This window comes from Saimiri boliviensis, chromosome 10 (genome assembly GCF_048565385.1).
Source record: "Saimiri boliviensis isolate mSaiBol1 chromosome 10, mSaiBol1.pri, whole genome shotgun sequence".
Taxonomy (NCBI): domain Eukaryota; kingdom Metazoa; phylum Chordata; class Mammalia; order Primates; family Cebidae; genus Saimiri; species Saimiri boliviensis.
Window position 1 is genome coordinate 29033534 of NC_133458.1, and position 20863 is coordinate 29054396.

The following is a 20863-nucleotide window of genomic DNA, read 5'->3' on the forward strand; positions in this document are numbered from 1 at the left end:
TCGGAGAAACTTCTCATTTTGCCTTCCACACTCCCCCAACTTTCTTCCCTTTCATTCCTGCCTTTCCTTTGTCACTTTTGTGCCACCTCTCCATCTCCTGCCTACCTCCCTGAAAGGCCATGATGGCCTGCAGATCAGGACAGTCCCTCCGGCCTGAGCCTCTCCAGCTCTTGAGTTCTGACACTGCTGCCAGTTCTCGGAGAGAGCTGAGGGGACCCGGATCCCCCATGGCTTCCCCAAGCCTCTCAGCCCACAGGGCCCAGGTCCTTCCTGCCCGTAAGACCTCTCTGGAGACCACACGCCAGTGCAGGGAGGACCTGAGATTCAGATCCAGATCTGATTATTCTGAAGTCCAGTTTCTCCCACTGCTCACTCCAGGTCTGGCAGCTGCTCCTCGCCATGGCGCCCTCAGCCCTCAGCACACATCCGCAGGCTCTTGGCAGGTGAGGAGCCTGCTTGGGAGTAAAGTAGGGGGCAAAACGCCATGGCTGATTTCAAACAACTGATTGCCAAACGCCAGACACATTTACACAGCTGTGGAAGGACAGCCGCATTTGAGCAACCAAGCAGATGCCCCCCAGAGCTGATCCCCGGGCACAGAGTCGGGACCCTTGCTTTCTACGGTAGGGACCAGCCATTGTCCTGACATTATTTCACTGACTAGGACCCACCACACTGTCAGGCGGGCATTATTATCCCTGTTTTACAGAAGCACAGAGAGGGCTAAAGACTTTCCCGAGGTCACACAGCTGGTGCAGGGACAACCTAGATTTGAATCCAGATTGGACTGATTCTGAAGTCTGGGTTCTTTCCATTAGCACTGGGATCAGGAGACTTTTTGGAATATTGCCTCTCCCAGGTCCCTCTCCCTCTGGTGGGAATAGGTTCCCTAGAGTGGCAGGGATTTGAGTTGCAATTTGAGAGGTTCAAGCAAAGGCTAAGTCATCAAATGCCCGGGATGTGGACCCAGAACCCACTTTGAAAGGTGCCCACCTTTGAAAGGTGCTGTAGACACGCTCACTAAGAGGCTCCGGCAACCCTCCCTTTACCTCTCCTTCTCTTCTCCCCTTCCCTTTTCAGGCTCTGCACTCCTCGGGACTGCTCCTCGCAGAAACTCTGATTCTGTTAGGAAAGATCTGCAGGACTTGCAGTCCCAGCACAGAATCTAGCACATAGACTCAAAATTCCTTGAGTGACTCCACACAATGAAGCTCTTTGGAAGCTGTGAGGTGCACTACCCCACTGCGACCACACGATGCCACCCTTGAGCTGCACACACATTCCCACCCACATGCTGGCAGCAGGTGGCAAAGGAAGAGCTGCTTTGCAGCTGGGTGGGATAGGGAGGGTCCGGGTAGCATCAGGGGCAGGAGCTTCCGTGGTCACAGGCATTATTTAGCCCTGCAGTGTTGCTCATCGCCATCGTTTGTTCTCCCACTGCTGTCTGGCTGTCACCTGGTAGGAGCTCTGCTTGCCTCACACACCTGCAGTGACTGTTCCTGGAGCCATAAACCGGGTCTTTCTTCCTGAACCTCCACAGCAAACCTCCAGCCCCACTCAGGATCCTTTAGCACCTCTGAACTCAGTGTGGGCGACACGGCAGCTCACATATTGCCTTAAAATGGCCTCCTGCAGCTTCTGCATGGGGAAGGAATCTTCCAGGGGCCTTGTTTCTTGAGGGCTGTGGCTCTGCAGCCATAAAGGGCTTGTGGATGCCTGACGCCATACCCCTCAACTTGGGCTGTCTTGGCACAAGTGGCCACCCCAGGGCTGAGTGGGAGGATTCCAGATAAGGAGGGTCCCTGGCCCTGGCCATATCCTGGTCGGAGAGCACCATGGCACTTGGGAGCCTGGTCATCCATCTCATTGTCAGTGGTGGACAATGAGATGGATGTCTGCATGGGTCATCCCCGACCTGCTGTCGCCTCACTGTGGCTGCAGTGTTGATCACCCAGCTACCCGGCATGAGGAGGAGGAACAGGGAATCTAAACCACCTGTAATTGGCACAACCCGTTTTCAGCCCCCTTTAATTATTTATTGAAATGGAGTCTAGCTCTGTCACCCAGGTTGGAGTGCAGTGGCACGATCTCAGCTTATTGCAACCACTGTCTCTCGGGTTCAAGTGATTCTCCTGCCTCAGCCTCCCCAGTAGCTGGGATTACAGACGTGCACCGTTATGCCCAGCTAATTTTTGTATTTTTAGCAAGAGTCCTGTTTCACCATGTTGGCCAGGCTGGTCTTGAACTCCTGACCTCAAGTGATCTATCCACCTCGGCTTCCCAAAGTGCTGGGATTACGGGGGCATCCAGAGGTGAAAATTCCACTTAGCTATATTTCAAATCTCTCCATATCATATAGGTCCTCCTCTGTCCTTCATCCCAGCATGGTTCTCACCTTTGGGGAAGTTTCCTTAGGCCCCAACTGAACTCTTATATATGACCCCTACTCTCAGCTCTGTCCCCCATCAGTCTCCCATCCCCTGGGGCTGACACCCGTGGGACCTCCCCTAGGCACAGTAATTCAGTCCTTCCTCTTTTCTGTGGTGTGCAATTCCACCTCCTATCTCTAGAGGTCGCTGCATCCTCAGTAAGCAATATTATTCACTCTTAACAAGCAATCAATGCCTTTATTTGAAGGATTTGGGGATGGTTCACAGGATGAAGGGTGCAGCTGAAGATCCAGGCAAGGGCAGGGCAGACATTAGGCAGGCCAGTGACGCAGGCAGCGGAAGTTCATCATCATCTCGCCATACAGCTGCTGGGATCAATCAGCATCAATTATTTTGTTCCCAATCTCATATCCTTCACAGGTTTCAATTCTTGTATCCACCCAGTGGGCAGAAGAGGGCAGGACCTCGTAGGAGATCCGTCAAGGTGGTAGGAAAAATTGTAAAATAGACGTAAACCTTCTTAGAAGGCTGGAAGGTTTTGCAAAAGCCTTGAGAGGGAGTTGTGGTTGAAGGCAGCCTAATCCTTTTACCTTGAACTAATAGCTTAGAACAAATAACAAAGGAATGTAAAGGCATTTATCTCAATAGATTATTTACTCATGTAGTCCTAAGACCAACCTTTGAACATTCATGGATGAAACTGCTCTCTACTGGGGGTCAGAAATGTTAATAACCCTCTAATGGTGTTTACTTAAGACTTTTATTATTTAATCTGTACTAAATAAATAAAACTGAGTATCACCGGCTGACGGAGGCAGCTGTTGGCTGTGGTAGCGGAGCCCTGGCCGTGCTGACAGACAAGCCTGTGTCAGTGTATGTTTTTCATCTGTCGCTCAGTTAAGTCTGCGGGTCAGACTCGACAGGGCCTCTTAGTGACAACCCACTCAGAAGTGTCTATGGTGTGGGAGGGGTCATTCCCAAAAGGATCTTAGAAGGAGATCATCTGTATACAGAGGACAGAACACTGGGAGAGCCGTGTGGCCTTCATCCACCAAAGCGGTTTTGCCTGGCTTGTAACTGAGCCACTCCTTTATTTTTCGTACCTGTGGAGTCTCTCATTTGACACTGCCCACTGGTAAATGATGAAAAGAGTGGCATAACTGAGGCCCGGAGAGGCTCAGTGCTGGACTTAAGGTCACCCAGCAAGTCTAAGGGAGAGTCAGGAGACCCCCAGTACCACTCACTGTCCTTGGGTTTGCTGTGACTCACCTGGAACCCTTGGGGTGACCTCCCCTGTGGACGAGGCCTCCCGCAGATACTTTTTGGGGTAAGGGCTTCCTGACTACTGTTGAGAGGAACAGCAAGCCCAGACCGCAAAAAGATCCAAAGGAGACAGCAGCCACCCCGTGGCAGAGGGGCTGGAGGGGAGGCTGTGGCCCTTCCAGGGCTCAGCTGGCACCAGAAAGACCAAGTCAAGGAGGCGGAACCAGGACCTGCAGGGAGGAGAGGCAGTGCGGAGGAGAGCAAGAAAAGAGGCCTGGGGAGAAGAGAGAGCTGAGAGCCCTGGAGGCAGGAGGCGGGCGGCTAGCATCCCAGCTGTAATCACCTCCACCTCCCAAAGTTACGACCTCCTTCTTATGAAAAAGAAGTGGCTGAGCTGTCGCGAGCTGTCACGCAATCCTGGGAAGGGACAGTTTGAACCTGCGGCTCCCCTTCATTTTCCCCGTTCTGCTCCCTGCGTCCTGCGCCTCCTCAGAGCCTCCCGCTGTGCCTGGGCTTCATTTGGGTGGTCTGACCCAGGGTCTTTCTGGGGCCTTGGTCCTTCCGTGGTCCCACAGTGTCAGCACACCCAGTTCCCACGGGGGTATCCTCCCAGAGTCCCCAAATGCTAAGTACCCCAAGAAGAAGATGCCATCCCTGGTGGAGACTTTGGGGACAGACATCTTTGAACCTGCAGGCGTGGGCTCCGCTCTGCTTTCAGCAGATGCTGCTGATATGGAGAAGGCAGGGGTCTCAGGGCCAGGCCAGCTCAGCCTGATTAAATTGCTCCTGCCCATTTCAAATAAGCCACTTCTCCAAGATGACAGCTAAGCCCCGCATCTCCCAGTGGCCTCCTGCTTCCGTAACGTGAGGTCAGCAATGCTACACAGAGGTTCCTGAGCCAGCCCGGCCTCAGTCTTACCTGCCTTAGAGGCTGCAGCCCTGGAGGAGGTGAGGAGGTCCTGGAAGGGTCAACCCTGCAGGTTTGCAGAATGAATGGTGTCCGCCTCTGGTTCCCTGCAGAGCTCAGGATGCGATGGTTTATCTCTTGCTTTTCCTGAAAGTGTCGAGGAGGTATCAGGACCTGCTGGAGAAGGGCCCCCATGCCTTCCCCAGGCTCCCAACCTGATACAACAGGGGCTTGTCAGCAGGGGCCAGCTGGAGGCAGTGGAGACAGTGGCCCTGCTCTGTAGTCTGGTCCAGGGAAGAGACCAGAATGTGGGGTGTGTAGCCATGGATGGGGGGGGTGGCTGCAGAGCAAGCTGCAGTGGAGAACTCGCGGACAGAGAGACCTGAGAGACCTGAGGGAGGCGTCCACCTCCCTCCCTGTGGGTGGGCCTGGGTCACTCTCGGGAGTACGAGGAGAAAATCCCTTTCTTGCCCGTGGAGCAGGCCTTCCCTTCTTAGGTGCTCATCTTGGGACCTGGGGCACGTACCTGGCAGCAGCTCTGGGGCAGCAGCCACGCACACCTTGAGTGGGGACTGCTGTCTTCCACGGAATGGAGACTTGCCCATGGCAGCTTTCCGTGCTGGCTGCTCCTGGGGTTGCCGGGTCCCACCCCCACCAGCATGGTTCCCATGAAATCTCTTGGAACTCCAGTCCCTGACTCCCTCCTGCCCCACCTTCCTTGCTGCAGCCCAGGCCAGAACTAACACAGGGACGACACTGGTGGCGGTGGGGTGGGGACACCCTCCTGGTGGGCTTGAGCTGAGCCACGTAGGCCAAAGATCCAGGCAGGGCTGGTGAGCACAGCAGCAAGCATGGCAGGCCCCGGCACTGACACAGGGGCCTGCTCCCATGGAGGGCACTTTCCCCTCGGCACCCCAGGGGCCTCCTCTTCCAAGGCTTCTCCTCTTCTGAATCTGTACGGCCGGCACTTCCATGTCTCCGGTGCTGCAGGCTTTCCCTGTGGGATCTCACCTGTTCCTACATCAGGAAATGAAAGTCCCATTTCCAGCTTTAGGGCAAAAACCTCAGAGTCCTCCCTGACTCCTTCCCGTCACTTTACCTCTCTTTCATCAACAAACACTGTTATGTCTCTGAAAAGACTCTAACTGGCTTCTCACCTGCTCCAGCAGCCACTGCCTCTTACCTGGAAACAGCTCTCCCCTTTCCCAGCCTGCTCCTCACAGTCTCATCGCCACACAGCAGAGTGACCCCTTTCAAACAGCGTCTTCACGCCTGTAACTCCAGCGACTCCAGAGGCTGAGGCAGGCAGATCTCTTGAGGCAAGGAACTCGAGACCAGCTTGGACAACATGGTAGGCCCTGTCTCTGCAAAAAATTAAAATAAATTCGCTGGTTATGGTGGCATGCAGCTGTAGTCCTATCTATTCGGGAGGCTGAGGAGGGGGGAATGGCTTGAGGCAGGGAGTTCAAGGCTGCTGTGAGCCACAGCCACACCACTGCACTCCTGCTTGGGTGACAGAGTGAGATCCCATCTCTAAAAAAAAAAAAATGAAAATGAATAAATACAATGTCGGATCAGTCTCACCTCTGCTTAAAGCCTCCCTCCCACCTTCCCATCTGACTCAGAATAAAATCCACAACCCTACCATGGATGATAAAGTCAGGCATAATCTTGCGTGCACCCCAACCAGACCCCACCCTCTGCTGCCTCTCAAACCATGTTGCCCTCTCCACCCATCATGTTCACTCCCCTCCAGACACACTGGCCACCCTGCTGGGCCTCGCATAGCCAACCATGCCTCTGCCTCAGGGCCTTTGCACTTGCTGTCACCACTGGCAGAGTGCTCTTCTCCTATAGATCCCCATGACTCTCCTTCATGGCTCACCCCCACTGCTCACTAGGTTTCTTCTCAAAGTGACACCTTCTCAGAGGCGCTGTGATGGTGAATTCTAGGTGTCAACTTGACTTGGCCACAGGGTGCCCAGGTATTTGGTCAAATGTTTTTCTGGGTGTGTCTTTGAGGGTGTTTTTGGATGGGGTTAACATTTGAATCAGTAGACTGTATAAAACAGATGGCCCTCTGTATTAGTCTGTTTTCTCACTGCTATAAAGATACAACCTGAGACTGGTAACTTATACACAAAGGAGGTTTAATTAACTCACAGTTCCACATGACTGGGGAGGCCTCAGGAAACTTACAATCATGGTGGAAGGGGAAGCAGGCATGTGTTACATGGTGGCAGGAGAGAGAGAGAGAGAGAGAGAGAGAGAGAGAGAGAGAGAGAAGGGAAAACTGCCTTATAAAACCATTGGACCTCTGAGAACTCCCTCCCTATCACGAGAACAGCATGGGGAAGACCACCCCATATTCCATTACCTCCCACCAGGTCTCTCCCTAGAGATGTGCGGATTACAATTTGAGATAAGATTTGGGTGGGATACAGAACCAAACCATATCACCCTCCCTAATGTGAATGGGCTTCGCCCAATCAGCCGAAGGCCTGAACAGAGCAGAAAGGCTGAGTAAGAGAGAATTCTCTCTGCCTGGCTGTCTTCGAGCTGGGACATTACTTTTTTTTTCCAGTCTTCAGACTTGAACTGAACATCAACCCTTCTTGGGTCTTAAGCCTAGAAGCTCTTGGGACTTGTCAGCCTCCATATTTGCATGAGCCAATTCCTTACAATAAATGTCTTTACACATATGCGTGCACGCCTGTGTGTCCTCATTCTCTATGCCCTCACCTGCTTGGCTAGACTTCACGGTCTTGTCACAACCAGACATTCTATTTTACAATTTGTTGCCATGAGTCAGGACCTCACCTATTCTCATTGTTGCTACATTTTCTGTGCCTAGAGGTGGGTATGGCACATAGTAGGTGCTTAATAAATATTTACTGAATAAACTCACAGATGAAATGAACCCAAGGGTGAGAATGTGCTTGGCAAACACAAAGAATGAGTCATTAACAGAGCCCAGCTCATGTGTGGGTCCTCCTGCTGCAGAAGCCGTTGCTTGTTGTAAACAGAATTTATAGCCTTTCCTCCCAAACCAGCAAACCTCAAGAGCTTTTCTGGCCGACCACTCCACCCAGGGGTCTGGGCATTCATGTTAGAAAGGTGTCTCCTTGTAAGTGACAAGGGGGTCATAGGAAACCCCCAACTCTCACCCCTCCAAACTGCTCCTTCCCACTCCACTTAACAGAGAGGAAGCTTTCCTTGCAAAGGTAACAGGAAACAGATGGGAAACATCTTCCTCTTGAGGTGAAATGGCTGAGATGGAGCCTTTCCTCCGAACTCACTACATTTCACGAAAGTGGGAGTCGGGAGGAGGAACAGGCATTGAACCTGTGAAATAGAAGGAAGGGGAGGAGGAGGGGCAAAGGAGGGAAGGGGAGTTGGGGAGAGCAAAGACGGGACCAAAGCAGGGCCTCACGGGCCCCAGCAGAGCCTTTGTGCAAATGGGAGAAAGGGGCCCCCTCTCCCTGACCTGACACTGTGGCTGGCCCCGTAAGCCAGAGCTGATTTCAGTCCTAGCCTGTCCCCTTGGCAATCACCTCTGTTCAAGGACAGTGGATGAAGCCACACACCTCACAGGCTCGCTCTTCTCTGCTGACTGTGATTCCTCCCCCTGCCCCTGTTTCAGATCAGTCCTCAGGTTTTGCCTCCAAAAGCCTCTCAGACCCCCTGCTACCCACGCCACCAGCCCAACCTCCCGATGGGGGCCCCTTGCCCCTCCGGGAATAAGCTGTGTACTTGGCTGAGATCCCCACCTTCCCAGTATCCCTCCTGGGACTTGGCAAGCACAAAACATGAGCTGGCACACAGACAGAGGTCTTCGGCTTCCCTCTCCTGCTTTCCTCCCATGCAGGCTTTTGGACCAGGTTCTGAAAAGGACTTTCCTCAGGCCACTCCATCGCAGAGCGGACGGGGCGAGGGACCCTGACCAGTACCTAAGATCACACAGAGCTCAGGGTGGGAGATTGGATCTCCTTCTGGCTCTAATGTGTGCCCCACCCTGTGCCCCCTGCCCTTCTGCCTGGCACCCTCTGCACAGACAGGACCACCAGATGCCTGCACTGTCCCTCCTCCCAAGCCCAGGTGCAGTCCCAGCTTACCTCCCACCCCTCCTCCAGAAATTCCTTCCTCCCCTCTCAGAAAGTCTTCACCATCTACCCTCCTCCTTCTTTTCCCTGCCTGCTGAGTGGAGATAGATCCATCTCTCTTTCCTGGAACTTCCCTTGGTACCTTAATCCCTTTCCCTGAACCCCAGTAGCTCCTGCCTCTGGGCCCTACATCTGGCCCTCAGTTGTTTGCTTGGCAGACATCACTGAGTGCCTGCGCATGCCTCACCCTGTGCTGGGAGCTGGGGGTGTAGAGACAAGCCCACCATAGACCCTCCCTTCCAGGAGCCTCCAGATTAGAAGGGAAGTGTGGACATTTCTCCCTGGGTGCCTGGAGCCCCTCCAACTAAACATCCTGCAGCAAGAGAGAGCATCAGCCTCTCTTAGAGCCTGATCTTTTTCCTGGGCAGCTTCTTCCCATGGCACCAGCACAAATAACCATGGGGCAAAATCAGCAGCCATGGGGATGGGAGGAGGGTCCCAGAGCTGCAAGGCCCTGGGAAGGAGACTCTCCAGCCTGGAAAGGCTGAAGGGGAAGAGACAGGGAGGTCATATTGAGCTGGGAAGGACGGGAGGGGTTTTAATTTCTGAGACGAGGAGGAGGACTGAGAATGGCGGAAGCCAAGGCTCAAGGCCCAGACATACACAGAGGGGCCGGTTTGTAGGCACAGGAAGCGGAAGTGAGAAGAAAAGGTGGGAAAGGAAGTTCAGGCAAAGCTTGCTGGTCCGCACCAGGCGGAAGAGCCTGCACTTCCCCTACAGGCAATGGGCAGTGTCTGAAGGTTTTGGGAAACACCTGTGAAATTGACCGGAGGAGGGAGAGGCTGCTGCAGGTCGGGGAGAAAACAGAGGCTTCGCAGTGCTGCCGAGAGGTAATGGGTGGGGGCGGACCCCGAAGGACGGACGTAGGAGACGAGGCAGCACATTTATGAGGATGTCAGAGGCAGGAAGGAATGAAGCACAGGTCGTCTGGGAGGCAGGGAGGGGGGTCCCGGCGGCGAGGGCGGAGGGCAGCCCACAGAACAGCGAGGTGGCTGGGTCACACGCGGCCTGCGGTCCGGCGGAATAAACAGATGTGGGAGACCCGCCACGTACGGGGTGGCTTTCTGCGCTCCAAGTGTAGGACTTGATAATGACGATGATCTGTGAAGGGCAGAAAAGGGACAGAGGGAGGCAGCCGTAGACGCTGGCCGAGGAAGCAGGCGTGCCAGCTTGGGGGCCTCGCTGCGCCCTGCACACTCCGCCGCCCTCCAGGCTGAGCCCCCCTGGCTCTGTCCCTGCCTGGCCGAGTGGCGGGGCTCAGCGGGCAGCCTGAGGGACGGACCGGCAGGAGCCCCGCCCGCCTGGGAAGGAGGCGCCGCCGAGGGAGCGCGGGGGGCCTGGGCGGGGCGGGGCCTCCAGAGTCCGGACCGACGCGGCTCCCTGCTCAGCTGGGAAGTCCGAGCGGAGGTCAGGCGGCCGAGCGCCATCGAGGGCTGGACAGCTGGCACAGGTAGAGCCCTTGAGTTGAGTCCCAACTGTGCCCGCTGCCCGGGTGACGTTGCTGCCCGGGTGGTTCAGTGCGTCTGTCTCAAAGGCCAGCGCTAACGCTCCTTAATTGTAAAACAGGAGAGTTTCAGACACAAAAAAGGAGGTGCCCCTACCTCAGTGAAGGGAGCCGCCATCCTCCTGGCTGCTCCTGCCACCGCGGCCACCTCCACTTCCTCACCCTCCGTTTCTCAAAAGTCTCAGGGTCCAACTCCGAAATGTCTTCTGAATCTACCCACGTGTCTCCTGTCACCCTCCTGCCGTGTCCCGTAGAAGACCACCGTGCCCTCGAGATCTCGTTAGCCACAGTGGCATTCTTCCTGGTCACTCCAAACACACACTTGCCCCACTAACCCATGCGCTCCTCTGCATCCACAATAACTTTTTAAATTCTCTTTTTTAAAGATGGGGGGAGGTCTCCCTGTGCTACCCCGCCTGGACTCCAACTCCTGGGCTCAAGGATCCTCCTGCTGCTTCTTCAGCCTTCTGAGTCGCTCTAACTTTTTAGTGCAAATCTGCTTAAGCTCCTCCACTGCGTAAAAAACCCTTAAATCATTTCCTGCCGCTCTTAAAATTAAATCATTCTCGATCACCTGCCGACTCCCCGGCTCCTCCTGTGTCAGTCTTTCCCTGTCTCCCAGTGCTTTGGCCACACTGGCTTCCTTCCAGCCCCTTGCCTCGGGGCCTTTGCCCTTGCTGTCCCCTCTGCCAGGAGCACCCTCCCTCCCTCTCGGCCTGGATAACTCCCACGCAGCCTGCCACAGGGAGCTTAATTATCACTCCCCCTGAGAGACCTTCCCGGCATCCAAATTCAATCCACCCTGTTAGTCCTTTGCATAGCACCCTGTACTTCTTCCTAGCACTTAATCTCCTTTTGCAAATATATAGGTACCACTGTGATTGTTTTGTTTGTTTAATGTCTGTCCCACTGGACTATAAATCCATGAAGACAGAAGTGTCATCTTGTTAGCTGCTATATGCCCTGTACCTATAGTTAGTGTTGATGGAATGAAATAAGGAAGTATGGAAAGAAAGGAGGAGGGGAGGAAGGACGGAAAGGAAGAGGGGAGGAAGGAAAGGAGGCGAGAGAGAGGGCTGAAGGGAGGGAGGAAGGAGGAAAGTAAGACAGAAGGACTAGAAGCAGGAAACTGGAGATCATCTCTGGATTCAGGGTCTGCGAGTATTCTAAGATTCAGGTCAACAGAAGGCAGGTGATTTGTCAGTGTCTGTGGGAAACTGATCTTAAACAGCTCATCCTTCTCCACCAAGGGACAGAGGCAGAGCAGGGGCACTGGACCCCAGTTCTAATCTGGGTGCTTTCTGTCCATTGCTGCTGCTGCTGAGTCTTTTTTTTTTTTTTTTGAGGAGTCTCACTCTATCACCCAGGCTGGAGTGCAGTGGCACCTTGGCTCACAGCAACCTCCGCCTCCCAGGTTCAAGCGATTCTCCAGCCTCAGCTTCCTGAGCAGCTGGGATTACAGGTGCCCACCACCACACCCAGCTAATTTTTATATTTTTAGTAGAGATGAGGTTTCTCCATGTTGGTCAGGCTGGTCTCAAACTCCTGACCTTATGTGATCCTCTCACCTTGGCCTCCCAAAGGGTGAGGCCTCATCACAAATGCTGATTTTGGACCTGTGTCTTATTCTAAGAGCCACGTTGCTGCCACTCACAGAGGTTGACTCTTACTGCTCTTGGGCCCTCATGAGTGGCAGTGGGTTTTGCCAGCAGTAACTGAGATCTCCCTTTAAAGTCTCTGTGTTCCTGTTGCAATTGCTATGACCTCAAATGACCTTCTCTCTTCAAATGGGCATCCCATCTACTATTGTATACTACAGCTCCTGTTACACAATAGGCATTATAATATTGTGACTTTACCACCTGGTGAATGACTTTTTATATCTTTCTTCATTTTGGTTTCACATTTCTTGATTTGATTTATCACCTGCGTGAGGACAAGCTGTCCCTGTTAATTTACTCCATTTAGTGTTTATTGTCCTTAGTTCATGGTAAAACAAATATTTCTCTTTTTATCTTTTTTTTTTTTGAGACCGAGTCTCACTCTGTCACCCAGGCTGGAGTGCAGTGGCATGATTTCTGTTCATTGCAGCCTTAACCCCCTGGGCTCAAGCAATTCTCCCACCTCAGCCTCCTGAGTAGCTGGGACTACAGGCACACACCACCACACCCAGCTAATTTTTGCATTTTTGGTAGAGATGGGATTTTGCCATGTTTCTCAGGCTAGTCTCAAACTCCTGGGCTCAAGTGATCCGCCCACCTTGGCCTCCCAAAGTGCTGAGATTACAGGTATGAGCCACTGTGTCCGGCAAAACAGAAATATTTCTTATTCAAGTTTTACTCATTAATTTGTAGGCCACTATTTATACTCTTTTTATCAGCTCAGTAATAATATTTTCTGGATCTATTGTAAGTTCTTATTGTCTTCATAGTTTCATTAGCCATAAAATGAAACTAAATAGAGTAACAGTTGTTTAATTTAACATCTGAGTCTTAGTCTTGTTCAGGAAATAATTTAGATAAAAATAACTATTGTATACCCTGAATGGTGTATGAATAGACATATGGCTGTTTATAGAATTCCATTCTATTAATAATTCTAGAGTTTCCTGGTTTCTTTCTGATGCTAATAGGAATCCAACCTCCCACTCCCACTCCACCCATCTGAACTTGCTATATCTGGGAATTTGGACTGTGAGGTAAGGGAAGGGCCTCAAAATCTGAAAGCTGTCGTCCTTCAGTGGGGGGATCTGACCTCAAGGAAAAAGAACTTTTCTCAAAGGTCAAATATTCACATGTGCAGAGAGAATTCTTTCCCCATTGCAAGTGAAGACCAGGTCTGGAGGCATCATCCCCTGAACTTGCAGGGAGCAAGAGGCAACACAGAGTGGCACAGCTGGTGAACACATCGCACCCTAGGAGTGTCCCCAGGAGCTGTACTGTGGCACCCTAGGAGTGTCCCGGGGGCTGTGCTGTGGCATCTAGGCGTGTCCCGGGGAGCTGTGCTGTGGCATCTGGGAGTGTCCCCGGGAGCTGTGCTGTGGCATCTGGGAGTGTCCCCGGGAGCTGTGCAGAGCTGTGCTGTGGTATCTAGAGGTGTCCCGGGAGCTGTGCTGTGGCATCTAGGGGTGTCCCCGGGGGCTGTACTGTGGCATCTAGGAGTATCTCTGGGAACTGTGCTGTGGCATCTAGAAGTATCCCCGGGAGCTGTGCTGTGGCATCTAGGAGTGTCCCCTGGGGCTGTGCTGTGGCATCTAGGAGTATCCCTGGGAACTGTGCTGTGGCATCTAGAAGTGTCCCCGGGAGCTGTGCTGTGGTATCTGGAGGTGTCCCGGGAGCTGTGCTGTGGCATCTAGGGGTGTCCCGGGGGCTGTGCTGTGGCATCTGGGAGTGTCCCCGGGGGCTGTGCTGTGGCATCTAGGGGTGTCCCGGGAGCTGTGCTGTGGCATCTGGGAGTGTCCCCGGGGGCTGTGCTGTGGCATCTAGGGGTGTCCCGGGAGCTCTGCTGTGGCATCTGGGAGTATCCCTGGGGAATGTGCTGTGGCATCTAGGGGTGTCCCGGGAGCTCTGCTGTGGCATCTGGGAGTGTCCCCGGGAGCTGTGCTGTGGCATCTGGGAGTGTCCCTGGGAGGTGTGCTGTGGCATCTAGGAGTGTTCCCAGGAGCTATGCTATGGCATCTGGGAGTGTCCCCTGGAGCTGTGCTTGCTGTTGGACCCCCCTGGAGAAACCCTTAGAGATGTTCTGGGGGCTCCTAACTTGGGCAAGGGCATGGGCAGGTAGCTGGGAGCTGGCTCAAACAGATGCAAGCAGAAGCACTGGTCTGAAGAGTGTCTAGGGACAGGGAGAGGGGAGCAGAGGGTCTGGGCTGGTTTTCCACTCCGTTCAGAAGGCAGCCTGCTCTGAAGGAGGAATTCACTCTCCAGGCCCTCAGCACCACACAGTGACCTCATCTGGGCTGGTGAGAAGGCCTCCGGTGACCCACACAGCTTCCTAGGTTACAGTTCCAGACTCGGCCGTGGGCAGCTGCTGGACAAGTATATAACAGGCCCTGGAAAGTTACTTCTGACTTCCTTCTACCCACAGTCAGGGGACAAACCCACCTTCAGGTTGTCTCTACTATTAGCTAGCCAGGCCCCTGGACTCTGGCACATCTTCAGGGGAATAGATGGGAGGTCATGGTTCTGTCTCTGCAAAGGTTGTACCCAGACTTGGGGCCCAGAGCACAGGCCCACATGAAGCCCTGAAGAAAAGCCACCTGCTGCCTCTCCCACCCTCTTCTGCCTCTCCTCTCCTCCTGCCTCACTGTTTTCCTTTGGATTTCCCTCTCTAGGTCTCTGTCTTCTTCTGTCCCTGCCCCTGTCACTCTGCCTATCTCCCCATCAGAACTACCTCCAGTAGCAATTTGACTTTCTTCTTTCTAGGGCAATAAATAAAGCCAAAGGAGGAAAAGCAATGAGAAAAGTGAAGGGGAAGGTGTTTTTCACCCAATCCGGATGCAAGGTCTGTAGAATGGGGAGACTGAGGCATACTGCTGGGGGAGACTTGAGGCAAGTGAGGCCAGTGGGTACCAACCATTTTCTGGGTGCCACAGCATGACTGTGGCACGAGGCAAAGAAAACTTGAACTCACGGTGTGGAAAGTCCACTTGGCATTGGGAGCTGGGGCAGAGAAGGTAAAAGTTGCAATTGGGCTTTCACTGCTGGTCATGTTAGAATCACCAGGACTGGACTCGCCCTCGTGACATGAACAACAAAACATACAGAATAACTGTTTCCAGTCACTGGGTAACAGGCAGCGCAGGACAGGAATTGGTGTTGGTTTTTGTTTTTCACACAGCACAGCATTGCATTGAAGGACTGTAATTGTTGAGAGAAGAGGAAAACATGAGGTGAGGCCTGCATTCGCCTCACGTTTCTACCCACAGCACTTTCTAGATGGCAGAAATCATTGCAGGGCTGCTGAAATGGCTGGAACTTGGGGTTGTTGTGGGCTGAACCAAAATACATATGTTGAAGCTCTCACCCCAAGTCACTCAGATGGGACTATAGTTGGAATTAAGACCTGGAAAAAGGTTATTAAGTTAAAAAATGAGACTGTCAGGGTGGGCCCTAATCTAATCTGACTGGTGTCCTTCTAAGAGGAAATCTGGACCCACAGAGAGACAACTTCATTTGGCACTTCCAGCCTCTAGAACTGTGAGCAGGAAAGTGTAGCATCTACAGGGGTTCCTCATGGGTGATTGGCTAAGGGCTGGGTTGCTATGCACAGGAAAAGACTTCACAAAGCCCAGCAGAGAGTGGCTGCTGTGAGCTGAGAGCTGAACAGGGTTACCACAGTTCATGCAGGGCCCCGAGACAAAGTTCCAGTCCAGCAAAGAATAGTAAAACCTCAGTGAGCCCTTCAGGTATCCAGAGTCGTCTCAGAAAGACCACACCTTAGGAGTAACAACCATGCCCTAGAGTAGGTGCCATATTCCAGGACCAAGGAAAAAACACATAGCAAAGAAAAAAAAATCTAGTCTGGCAGGATCAAGATGATCCACCTGTAATTTAATGTGTACCAGAACAAAACTCAATACCTTTTAAAGAAAGAAAATATAAACTGGATTCCTTACAATATATCATCCATAATGTCAGGCATACAAAAAAACATTTTTAGACCTGAGAAGAAGCAGGAAAATGTGGCCCATGATAAGCAAAATAGTCCCATAATTGTTCATTGTAAGCCAATAGAAACAGGCCCCCAAATAACAGAGATGTTAGAATTAGTAGATAGAGACTCTTAAATAGCTATTATAAATATGGTCAGGGATTTAAAAGAAAAAGATATACATAACGAGTGAGCAAATGTAGGAATTTTAGCAGGAAATTGGAAACTATAAAAAACATCCAAATGTAAATTCTAGAACTGAACACTATGAGATCTAATATTAAAAATTCACTGGATAAACAATATCAGATTGGAGTCTGCAAAAGAAAGGGCCAGTAACCTTGAAAAGAGATCAACAGAAATGATCCAATCTGAAGACCATAGAAAAAAATATTTAAAATGAGCAGAGACCCACTGACCCATGAAAAAATATAAGTTATTGATATGGTTTGGCTGTGTCCCCACCCAAATCTCATCTTGAATTATAGCTCCCATAATTCCTACATGTTAAAGGAGGGACCCAGTGGGAGATAACTGAATCATGGGGCCAGTTTCCCCCATACTTTCCTTGTGGTAGTGAATAAGTCTCAAGAGAACTGATGGTTTTGTAAGGGCTGAAAATTCTCCCACATTTGGTGAAAAACATCAATCTGCAGATCTAAGAAACTCAGGGAACTCCAACAAGGGTCAATGCAGAGAAAAACATGCTAGCCACATCATAATCAAACTCCCCAAAACTAAAACACAAGAGAAAAATCTTAAAAACTCCAGAGGTGGGGAGAGGGCAAGGAGGACACATTAAGCACTACAAGTGACAGCTGACTTCTCATAAGAAACAATGATGATGATGAGACTATGGAACAACATCCTTAACATGCTAAAAGAAAGAAAAAACCTTGTCAACACAGAGTTCTATAGCCAGTGAATATGTGCTTCAAAAATGAGGGAATACAGTTTCAAAAAGTAAAATAAAATAAAAGCTAAGAGAGTTCATTGTCAGCACATATGCATACAAAAAATGATAAAGGAACTTTTTGAAGCCGAATGGAACTGTTACTAGATGGAAACTGTGGTCTGCAGGAAGAAGAAAGAACATTAGAAAATATACATATGGGTAAATACACAATTGTCTCTTTTCTTTTTTAAATGATTATTATTATTTTTGAGACTGAGTCTCGCTCTGTCTCCTAGGCTGGAGTGCAGTGGCATGATCTTGGCTCACCACAACCTTCACCTCCCAGGTTCAAGAGATTCTCCTGCCTTAACCTCCCAAGTAGCTGGGAATACAGGCATCTGGCACCATACCTGGCTAATTTTTGTATTTTTAGTAGTGAATGGTTTTCACCATGTTGGTCAAGCTGGTCTCGACCTCTTGACCTCAGGTGATCCACCTGCCTTGGCCTCCTAGAGTGCTGGGATTACAGGTGTGAGCCACTGTGCCCTGCCCTTTTTGAAAAGTATTTTAAAGAAAACTGTTAAAAATAATAACATCATGTCGTTGGGTATACAACATATATAGAAGTAAAATATATGACAACAGTGGCACAAAGGATGAGGGAGCATGGAATAATTCCATTGTAAATTCTCACATTTTACAGTAAGTAGGACGATATTAGGCAATCAGACTTGATGCCTTAAGGAAGCAAATTCTACTTCTAAAGCTCCAGTGATAGATGCATCATCATGGAGGGATCTCAAAAACATGCTAAGTGAAAGATGCCAGACATAAAATACTACGTCTTGTATGAATCAATTTATGTGGACTTTTAAAAAGTGTGAAACCATAGCAACAGGAAGAAGATCAGTGGTGGTTTGAGGCCAGGAATCTGGAGAGATTATCAACTACAAAGGGGTATGAAGAGAAAAAATTTTTTTGAGATAGTTTTGCTCTTGTCACCCAGGCTGGAGTGCAATGGTATGATCTCAGCTCACTGCAACATCTGCCTCCTGGGTTCAAGTGATTCTCCTGCCTGAGCCTCCTGAGTAGCTGGGATTACAGGTGCCCACCACCATGTACAGCTAATTTTTGTATTGTTAGTAGAGATGGCTTTTCACCATGTTGGCTAGTCTCAAACTCCTGACCTCGGATGATCCAGCTGCCTTGGCCTCCCAAAGCGCTGGGCTTATAGGCATGAGCCACTGTGCCCAGCTGGTGTGAAGAAATTTTTTAGTGAGATGGAATAGCTCTATATCAAGATTGTAGTTTTAAAAATGAAACATATAGCATGCAATTACCAAAATTCATCAAACTGTATACCTAAAGTGAGTAGCTTTTATTGTTTATAAAGTATACTTCAACAAAGCTAAAATATTTCAGAAATATAAAATTTGTAAAAATACAAAGAACCTAGAGTATCCAATTTTGAAAAAGAAATCAAAATTGGAGAACTCATGCTATATTATTTCAGCATTCTGGGACTTAGGGCTCACCCTGGGGAGCAGTATAGTAACCAAACACTGGGAGGGGAAGCTATAGCAAGAATAAAAGGGTGGGGCTCTCCACGTGGTATGCATCACCAGCCAGGCTCACGTTTGCAGCAATGGCTTCCCATTTCTCTCTGAGTCACACTGAAATTCTTATAATAGCCTAGAAGACCATGTTGTGCTGTCTCATGTTCTTCCCAGCCTCCTCCTCCCTGTTCTTCCCCTCCATCATTCTGTTGCAGCCACACTGGCCCCCTTGCTATTCTTCAGTCTCACCAGGCATGTTAAGGCCTTTGCTCTGGCAGTTCCCTCTGCCTGGAATGCTGTTCCCCCAGATATTTCTGGGTCACTCCCTCCCTTCCTTCCAGTTTTTGCACACAGCTCACCTTTTCAACAAGGCCTGTGCTGATGCCCTTATTTAATACTGGAAACCACCTTCTCTCTCTCTACTGGTTTCTATGCCTCTATTTTTGTTTTTGCTGTGGCACTTTTTTTTTCTTTGAGATGGAGTCTTCATCTGTTGGCCAGGCTAGAGTACAGTGGCACAATCTCGGCTCACTGCAACCTCAAGCAATTCTCTCAACTCAGCCTCCTGAGTAGCTGGGACTACAGGTGCATGCCACCATGCCCGGCTAATTTTTATATTTTTAGTAGAGACAGGGTTTCACCATGTTGCCCAGGCTGGTCTCGAACTCCTGACCTCATGATCCGCCTGCCTCGGCCTCCCAAAGTGCTGGGATTACAGACGTGAGCCACCGTGCCTGGCTGCTATGGCACTTTAAACTTCTAATATACTTTATAATTTGCTTATTTCTTATGTCTATTGTCTGTGTTTCCCTGCTAGAAAGCAAGCTCCATGAGGACAGAGAGGTTCATTAGCTTGTGTATCAATATACCCCAGGATGTAAAAACACTGCACAGTACACAGTAGGCTTCAATTAAGATATGCTGAACAGTGAGCAAAATTTCATGTTTTTGTCCACTGCTCTTTTCCTTATCTTTTTCTTATTGATTCTTATAGGTCTTTACATATTAGCTGTATTTGGCCTTTGCTGGTTTCATATGTGACTGATATTTTCTTCCAATTTCTGACTTTGACTTTTTTCACTCTTCTTATGATTCATTTGATGAACAGAAATTCTTAATTTTAATATAGTCTGATCTACCAGTTCTCTCTTTTATTGCTTATGTTTTTATGCCTTGTTCAGAAAACCCTTCCTTGCCTGAGATTATAATCTGTTATCTTCTACAATTTATACAATTTTGCCTTTTAAGTTAGAGTACTGAGTATACATGGAATTGAGTTTTGTGAAGAATGTGATATATGGACACAGTTTTATTTTATTTTCTATATTGATAATCAATTGTCCCCACACCATTTATTGAATAGTCCAATGTATCCCAAGAAATCTGCAGTGCCCATTCTTGTCATAAATTACATTTCCACATATGTACTTTTCTTTATTTGTCCATTCCTATAATAGGACACAGTCTTAGTTGCTGTAGCATTAAAAGAGTAGTTCTTGATTTCTGGTAGTGCAAATCTTCCCTTACAACTTCATTTTCTACCTATGATGTGTTTTAAAGTTTTTGTCCAATGCATAAATTGCTTCCTTTTTTTTTTTTTTTCTTGAGATGGAGTCTCACTCTGTAGCCCAGGCTGGAGTGCAGTGGTGTGATCTTCCCTCACTGCAACCTTCTCCTCCTGGGACCCGGTTCAAGTAAGTCTCCTACCTCAGCCTCCCAAGTAGCCGGGATTACAGGCAAGAGCCACCATGCCCAGGTAATTTTTATGTATTTTAGTAGAGACAGGGTTTCACCATGTTGGCCAGTCTGGTCTTGAACTCCTGACCTCGTGATCCTCCCGCCTTGGCATCCCAAAGTGCTGGGATTACAGGCGTGAGCCACCACGCCAGGCCAAATTGCTTTCATTTTTAGAATAAAATGTATAGGTGTAGTAAAATATCTAGATGGAAATGTTCATGATACATAGGTTTCAAAAACAGTTTACAAGACACTTGGCATAGGTGGGTTTTAATTTGAAAGAATTAAAAATATTTTTTATATTGGGTATAAATTTTTTAGAAAAGGAAAGGCCATCTTCCTAAATATTAATAGTGATTCTGTCTCTCTGGTTGGTGAAATCGTAGGTGCTTTCTATTGTCCTCTCTATTTTTATCTCTATTTTCCAAATTCTCTACCGTGGAGCATGAGAATTCGCCATGAGAACAAAAATTCACTTTATAATTATTTTTAGGTAATGATGTGTAACAGGAAGAATAGAAACGCAATGTGCAGGAGGGGGCAGGGCTCCTCTGGGGTGGGGACGTGTGGGCGGGCAGAAGGCCTCGAGGCCCAGATGAGCCTGGGAGGACAGAGCCACCGTCACAAAAAAGAAACCAGGAGGAGGAGCTAATTTTGGGGCAAGAAGGAAATGTTAAACTGGTGCTTGGTCTCCTTGAATTTGAGGACCCAGCAAGGCAGCAGGGGAAGAGTCCCGCCCAGACCCGGAGCCCAAGGCTGCAGCTCCCAGAGCGTCCGAGTCAGGTCAGGAAAATCTGAG

At 49.9% G+C, this 20863-nt stretch overlaps 1 protein-coding gene and 1 long non-coding RNA gene across 5 annotated transcripts in view; one reads left to right on the forward strand and one right to left on the reverse strand.

Annotated features, from left to right (window-relative positions):
* Positions 1–2607: 2607 nt before the first annotated feature.
* The window catches only part of LOC104652133 (uncharacterized), a 43187-nt gene continuing 24931 nt past the window's right edge, over positions 2608–20863 (reverse strand). The window contains exons 2-4 of one of the 4 annotated variants that reach the window (XR_012512033.1): positions 5744–5924; positions 4573–5577; positions 2608–3883 (exon numbers count right to left, since the gene is read on the reverse strand). Coding sequence is in view for 2 of the 4 variants with exons in the window: in XM_039472933.2 (XP_039328867.2) it covers positions 4622–4707; positions 5087–5534 (534 nt within the window). In the remaining 2 variants the exon portion in view is untranslated. Of the gene's footprint in view, positions 3884–4572; positions 5925–9477; positions 9825–20863 lie in introns of all 4 variants that reach the window. The other 3 variants (XR_005580308.2, XM_074379103.1, XM_039472933.2) reach the window with 3 other exon arrangements.
* The window catches only part of LOC141580043 (uncharacterized), a 48976-nt gene continuing 37577 nt past the window's right edge, over positions 9465–20863 (forward strand). The window contains exon 1 of the long non-coding RNA XR_012512034.1: positions 9465–9553. This is a non-coding gene — a long non-coding RNA (uncharacterized LOC141580043). The remainder of the gene's footprint in view (positions 9554–20863) is intronic.